The sequence below is a fragment of the Hyperoodon ampullatus genome (assembly GCF_949752795.1).
Source record: "Hyperoodon ampullatus genome assembly, chromosome: 12".
Taxonomy (NCBI): Eukaryota; Metazoa; Chordata; class Mammalia; order Artiodactyla; family Ziphiidae; genus Hyperoodon; species Hyperoodon ampullatus.
This window is the reverse complement of record NC_136925.1, coordinates 48,072,799-48,080,539: the sequence shown is the minus strand read 5'-3', so window position 1 is coordinate 48,080,539 and position 7,741 is coordinate 48,072,799. Positions and strand designations below refer to the sequence as shown.

Here is a 7,741-nt window from a genome sequence, read left to right as displayed (position 1 = left end):
AGAGGGGTGTGGCTGGTTGTTGTAAACTTCTTGGTATTGGAATCCTTTGTTCTTGCAGCTGTCCAGGTAGGTCTGGTCACAATATTCCTACAAACCTCCAACAAGACAAATGTTATTCTCTGTTCCGCAGCTTTTTATCTCTATATGAATGGGAAAGTGTTACAGCTTTAAAGGTCAGAGCCTTGAGAATGGGCTATCCCGTATATTTCAGGCTATAGGCGACATTCTTTTATAAAAGGTTCAGAGCCAGCATGACTAAGCACAGGCAACAGATCAGAAGGGTTAGAGCTAAAGGAATAGATTCAACATGGAGTCAAGTTTGTTCTTCTCTGTTATAGTACTGGAACAACTGGATGTCCACAGGCACGTGTGCACACACACACACACACACAAATCTAGACACAGACGTTACATTCTTCACAAAAATTAACTCAAGATGGATCATAGACCTAAGTGTACAACACAAAACTATAAGAGTCCTAGAACAGAGGAGAAAATCTAGATACTCTGGGGTGATGACTTATTAAATATAACACCAAAAGCACAGTCCATGAGAGAAACAATTGATAAGCTGGACTTAACTAAAATTAAAAATCTGCTCTGTGAATGAAAATGTCAAGAAAATGAGAAGACAAGCCACAGATCGGGATGAAATACTTGCAAGACATATTTGATAAAGGATCCTTAAAACTCAACAATAAGAAAATAAGCAATGTTATTTAAAAATGGGCAAAAGACCTGAAGATGCCTCACCAAAGAAGATATATAGATGAAAATTAAGCAGATGAAAAGATATTCAACATCATATGTCATCAGGGAAGTACAGAGCAAAATAACAATGAGAGACTACACATGTATTAGAATGGCTAAAATCCAAAACACTGAAAACACCAAATGCTGGAGAGGATATGGAGCAATAGGAACTCTCATTCATGGCTGATGGGAATGCAACATGGCACAGCTACTTTGGAAGACATTTTAATGGTTTCTTACAAAACTACTCTTATCATATGATACAGCAATCATGCTCCTTGATATTTACCCAAAGGAGCTGAAAACTTACGGCAAAACCTGCACGCGGATGTTCATAGCAGTTTTAACCATAATTGGCAAAACTTGGAAGCAACCAAAATGTCCTTCTGTAGGTGAGTGGATAAAGTGTGGTACGTCCAGATAATGGACTATTATTCAGCACCAAAAAGAAATGAGCTGCCAAGCCTTGAAAAGACATGAAGGAACCTTAAATATATATTACTAAGTGAAAAAGCCAATCTGAAAAGGCAACATACTGTATGATTTCAACTATATGATATCCTGGAAAACTATAGAGAGAGTAAAAAGATCAGTTGTTGCCAGGGGTTAAGTGGGAGGGAGGGATGAATAGCCAGAGTTCAGAAGATTTTTATTTAGGGCAGTGAAACTATTCTGTATGATACTACAGGGGGGGATTCAGGTTATTATACATCTGTCAAAACGGACAGAATGTACAACACATAGGGTGAACCCTACTATAAGCCGTGGACTTTGAGTGATGATGATGTGTTAATGCAGGTTCATCAGTTGTAATAAGCCCACCACTCTGGTAAAGGGATATTGATAGGGAGGCTGTGGGTGTGTGGGGACAAGGATCATAAAGGAAATCTTTGTACTTCCTGCTCAATTTTGCTATGAACCTGACACTGCTCTAAAAAAATTAATTTAAAATTTTTAATAATAAAATTTTAAAAATCAATTGTATTTCTACATACTAGAAAAGAATCAGAAATTGAAATTGAAAATATCATTTACGTAGCATCAAAAAGTATGGTTCCTTGGACTTCCCTGGTGGCTCAGTGGTTGAGAATCCTCCTGCCAATGCAAGGGACACGGGTTCAAGCCCTGGTCCACGAAGATCCCACATGCCGTGGAGCAACTAACCCTGTGCACCGCATCTACTGAAGCCCACGCGCCTAGAGCCCACGTGCCACAACTACTAAGCCCATGTGCTGCAGCTACTGAAGCCAGCGCGCCTAGAGCCCGTGTTCCGCAACAAGAGAAGCCACCGCAATGAGGAGCCCGCGCACCACAGGGAAGAGTAGCCCCCGCTCGCCACAACTAGAGAAAGCCCGCGTGGAGCAAAAGACCCAACACAGCCAAAAGTAAATAAAAATTGTTTTTAAAAGTATGGTTCCTCCTTCCCCATGATTTTAGGGATAAATTTGAGACATAAATTTGACAAAAGATCAAACATTTTTGAAATTATATAACATTTAATAAATGGTGAGGTTTACTTTGATCAAAGGTCATTTGATTCAATATTATTAACACATAAATTCTTCCCACATTGACCTATAGATTCCATGCAACTCCAAGAAAAATCCCAGCTTTTTAATAGAAAATGACAAGCTGGCTTTAAAATTCATATTGAAAGAGAAGAGCCCAAACAACTTTGAAAGAACAAAATTGGACGCCAAACACTACCCGCTTTCAAGACTCATTATAGTTAGAGTAATTAAGACAACGTCGTGTTTTTATAGTTAGACAAATAGATTGGGGAACATAAATATTAAGTGTTAGACCCACATATAAGGACAACTGATTTTTTTTTTTGCGGTACGCGGGCCTCTCACTGTTGTGGCCTCTCCCGTTGCGGAGCACAGGCTCCGTACGCGCAGGCTCAGCGGCCATGGCTCACGGGCCCAGCCGCTCTGAGGAATGCGGGATCTTCCCGGACCGGGGCACGAACCGGCGTCCCCTGCATCGGCAGGCGGACTCTCAACCACTGCGCCACCAGGGAAGCCCAGGACAACTGATTTTTGACACAGGTGCAAAGGCTATTCCGTGGAAAAAATACAGCTCTTTCAACAAATAGTGGTAGATATCCATATGACAAAAAGTTACCTAAGCTCCACACTTCGCATCATATACAAAAATTAGCTCAAAATGAATCATAGACCTAAACCTAAAACCTTCATTCTAAAACTTCTAGAAGCAGACAGATAATCGTTGTGGCCTTAGCTTTGGAGGAGTTCTGAGCCGTAAAGCCCGGGCCGTACACTCCCTCACAGCCAACGCACAGCCCGGCACTCCTCCCCACTACCGAGCGGCGGCTCCGCCCAGCCCCGCCCGGGACCCTACTCGCCCCTCCCAGCCAGCCCTTCCCCGCCCCTCTCGTCCCGCGGCGGCTGGCGGGGCGCGTGCCCGCCCGCTTCTCCATCCGGAAGAGCCACCTGAGCCGCCAAGTTGAGGCAGTGCACGTCCCGGCGCCCCTCGGGAGCGCGGGCCCGGCAGAGCCGCCCGCGTGGCGCCTATCTCGCCCGGGCGCAAGGTGGGCGCGCGGGAGCCTGCGCGCCCCCGCGGCGGACGGCGCCCCGCGCGGCCCCACGCGCGCGCCCCGCCCCGCCCCCACCCGGGCCTCCTCCCGCCTCTTTGGACCCCGCCGATCGGCTTGAGCTCTCCGCGCCCCTCGGCCTCGGGAGCACTGCGCCCCCGATGACTTCTGACACCGCGTATCCGCCAGTAAGTGACAGCCGCTGCCTTGTTGCACCATTATTGATTTTTCCCACAGTGCGTCCCAAGTCTCGCCCACACCCTGGTTAGTTCCAAAACTATTCAACTCTGGGACCAGGCCGGCGACGGAGCTGCCCGCAGCCGAGCCTGGGAAGTGTCAGAGACCTGCCGAGTTCTTGTAGGGTACGGGCTACGTCCAGAGACGGAAGTGTGGAAAGCAGTTCTCCGGGCACAAATCGTCTCCACGTTTGCCGAGCGCCCGCGGCAAGCCAGGAATGGAGGAGGCGCCGACCTGAAGCGGGCGGGCGGGAAAGGGGCGGTGCCAGCGGGGCGGGTCTTGGGACGCGGAGGGGCGTGGCCCCCGGAGGGGCGGTGCGGCGGGGGGCGGGCTGAGGTCACCAGGGACCCAGCTAGATTGCCGCTGATGCATCCTCCCGGATTTTTCTTGTTGGCACTTTAGTCAAGAGAATAAGGTAGCACAACTTGGCTTTATTTATTTTGTCTTCAAATGTTCCATAAGAAAAAGGAAAAGGAACTTGAAAGTTGTAAAACACTGCCACCAGTCAATCTGGGTGAGCATGTTTCTAGCGTTTGCAAACTGCTAAGAAATATTTGATTAGTCAGCTGTGCCCAGGTATTGAAAGTGAATACTATTTTTTTCAGCGATGCTACTTCAAAAAGACTAGGCGAAATTTAATCTGATCTTAATCTGAACCATGAATTCTGCGGCTGTCCCCTTTCTGCCCTATGTGGAACTGCCTTTTAAATTGCTAAATTTCTGGCTCCAAATTTAATATGCATTTATAGAATCTTAGAGATTATTTTATAGCCACTCTTGGGATTCCAGGTTTTTTTTTTTTTTTTTTTTTTAGCAAAGGCCACATCGTGAATATACTGTATGATTAGTTGTTCCTTCCCAAGTGCTTTTTCTGCTTTATGCTTAGGTGAATTTGTATTACCTAGTCCAGACTAAATACTTACCGATATAGTGGCCTACACATCTCTTAATCTCACATTGGTATCCTCTAGGTGTCAGGATTCTTGACCTAACTGGTATACCGTGCCCCCCCAACACCTTCTAGTAGATTCCCAGAGAAGGCAAATATTGCTAATAGCACGTGTAATACATATTTTGGATGCTTAACTGTGAATGTCATAATCTTCTTTAATCTTTCTGTTTCTAAAGCCTAATACAATAAATGTTGGTTGAACGAAATTAGTCAAAGGACACTTATCCTTTGACTAATAAGAATTTCTTAAATGATCCATTTGGACAGTTTATTTGTAATAAACTGTCCATTGCCACATCTGGGATTGTCACTCCATTTAAATTGAATCCTTCTCTTCTTTGTGCTCCTATTTGTATTGTATTTTTGCCACTGTTAGAGCACCGTGTCATTTGATCTGTTCCTTGGTTCTTTGAGGGCATAGAGGACCTTTTATTATGCTTTTTTCATTTCCCAGAATAGTGCCTTGTACATGGTAGATATCTGCGTGTATACATGAAAATAGAATGGGGTAGGCCCTTTTAATCTGTAGGTACAAATTAAAAAATATATACATATAGCCAGGAATGTAATATACTGTATTTACTTTCAGTCGTAGTGATTTATTATTTAGAGACCAATTTCCTTTCCTCAGTTTAATGATCTAGTTTTTTTAGACTCTTGACAGCTGTTTTTGCTGAAGCCAATAGTTTTCCTAGGTTAGAAAAAGAAAATAGGAACAAGTTCACCTCCAAATGTAAATTTCTAAAGCCAATTTGTTAACTATTTAAGTCAGAATTGGCTACCAATCTGAATAGTAGTGTGTGTTCCGTTTAAGTAGCAGAATACAAATGAATGTGTGTGTGTGTGCGCGTGCGTGTGTGTAACTAGGTTGTGGGGAGACAGAGAAAGATACGTTTTTTATGTGAATAAAATGTAGAACCAGGATGCTTGCAAAGAACTCTACTAGGAGTAACTTAAACCAAAAGACTGGCATTTAAGATTTTTTTACTTGAGAGCAAACGCATATATGGAATCTGATTAAAGAAAAGGCAAAGGACGTTTACATGACATATTATAGGGTTAAGAGGAGGAAGTTTGGGGAAAAGATATGGGAAAGACATTGGACCATTTTGGATTTCGGTTATCAGTACCAACATAATTCTTTGACTTAAAATTAACTTCACTCACTGAAAAAAATAAATTTGATAAGTGACTCTGACTCTGTCAGATCTAATTAAGATTTGAATTCAGATAGTATTTTGAGATTAGAGTGTGGCCCAAAGTCAGAATGATTTATAACCAATCTTTTTGTAAACTAGTGTATAAGTCTAGAAAATCAAAGGTATAATTCAGTCCTTTGTCTTTCTTTAGTTACCTAGATCCAAGATGAATAGCGATCAAGTTACACTGGTTGGTCAAGTGTTTGAGTCATATGTTTCGGAGTACCATAAGAACGATATTCTTCTCATCTTGAAGGAAAGAGATGAAGATGCTCATTACCCAGTTGTGGTTAATGCCATGACCCTTTTTGAGACCAACATGGAAATCGGGGAATATTTCAACGCGTTCCCTAATGAAGTGCTAACTATTTTTGATAGTGCACTTCAAAGATCAGCCTTGACAATTCTCCAGTCCCTTTCTCAGCCTGAAGGTGTCTCTATGAAGCAGAATCTTCACGCCAGGATATCAGGTGAATCACTTAAGGATTTTACTGCCATGTTATTGTTTAGAAAGATTCTGAGAAATCCCAACATATATTGAATTTAAGCACTAAGAATTAATTGGCATTTATACTTAAAAATATATCCATTATGTAGTTGATGGTCACTTTTGGAAAAGAACCATGATTTTATACTGTTTTCTCTGGACATTTGGGAGGCTGGGGTACTAGCCATGCCAACTGAGAGGAGGGAGAATGTGTGGAGGCAGTATATTTGTGTGCATATATACATATATGTATGTGTGTACAAAACTAGTTCAGCTTTCTGAGCTTTTATGACTCCTGACAATGAAAGAATTGATAATTCAAAGAATTAGCAAAGTGGTAGATGCTACCTAGTGATCGTCAAAACTATTTTAGGAAATTCATTATTTTTATTTATTTATTTATTTTTTATTGTTTTGCGGTACGCGGGCTTCTCACTGCTGCGGCCTCTCCCGCTGCGGAGCACAGGCTCCGGACGCGCAGGCCCAGCGGCCATGGCCCACGGGCCCAGCCGCTCCACGGCATGCGGGATCCTCCCGGACCCGGGCACGAACCCGCATCCCCTGCACCGGCAGGCGGACTCTCAACCACTGCGCCACCAGGGAGGCCCAGGAAATTCATTATTTTTATATATCAAGTTTAACATTGTGCTGGCCACCTATTAGGCACTCAATAACTTTTTTTGAATGAACGACAGATAAAGCCTCTTTAAAGAAATCGCAGTGGAGCAATCAGCAACTTGTGGTGTCGAAGCTGTGTCTTTGAATTCCTGCACTCTTTGATTAAGTTGGAGAACACATGTACCATTTTGTTTAAAAATAAATATTTACTTTATAGTACATTTCAGAAAGGTGGGGATTTATAATCAACACAAATGATTACTGTGATTCCAAAAAAGGTTAGGAGTCACTATAGAATTTCTTGGAGATAAATTAAGATTCAAAAGAAAATTCCAGACATTTGATTTAAGTGAAAAAACAGTACCTGAGTGAAAAACTAGTATCTGTGATTGCACTTACTGGAATAAAATTATGAAGATTATTAATCTTCATGCATCAGACACTAGGTAATCTCTTGCTAGGATCAAGAAGAAATGTCATCTTCTGATAATGTTGCAGAAGGATTGTTACAAGAGGCTTTAGTTAATGTTATTGAAATGGTATTTAGCAAATGGTTTTAGGCTGTTCTTATGTTTAGACACTTTTCCATGCTCAGTTTAAATACTAAAGTTCTGTCTGCCTAAGTGACCCTATTGGTTTCAGGTGAATTTAGCCTAGTTCTTCATTATTCTCTGAGAAAGTGAGTTGCAAATTATGTTACTACCATAGTAACATTCATTCTACAAACATATCCCGTGTAGGCATTTGCTAGACCCTTGGGAAACCAAAACGAATATGGTATAGTCCCTCATCTAAAGGAGTTCAAGGCTGTAGGGGAGACAGCTGTATATTCAGATATTTACTATATCGTGTATGTACGCCCACAGGTACATGCATATGTACATATTAAACATAATTGTAAAGGAGCTTACTGGCAGCTTTTACTTATGTGATGCATG

The 7,741-nt window shown here is 42.4% G+C and overlaps 1 protein-coding gene across 3 annotated transcripts in view; it reads left to right on the top strand.

Moving 5' to 3' along the window:
- Positions 1–5,858: 5,858 nt before the first annotated feature.
- Positions 5,859–7,741, top strand: part of MCM9 (minichromosome maintenance 9 homologous recombination repair factor) — a gene marked incomplete at both ends in the record, with an annotated part of 80,557 nt that continues 78,674 nt past the window's right edge. For 2 of the 3 annotated variants that reach the window (XM_079716623.1, XM_079716624.1), the window contains one exon: positions 5,865–6,168. In XM_079716623.1, coding sequence (XP_079572749.1) covers positions 5,865–6,168 — 304 coding nt within the window. Of the gene's footprint in view, positions 6,169–7,741 lie in introns of all 3 variants that reach the window. The other variant, XM_079716625.1, reaches the window with a different exon arrangement.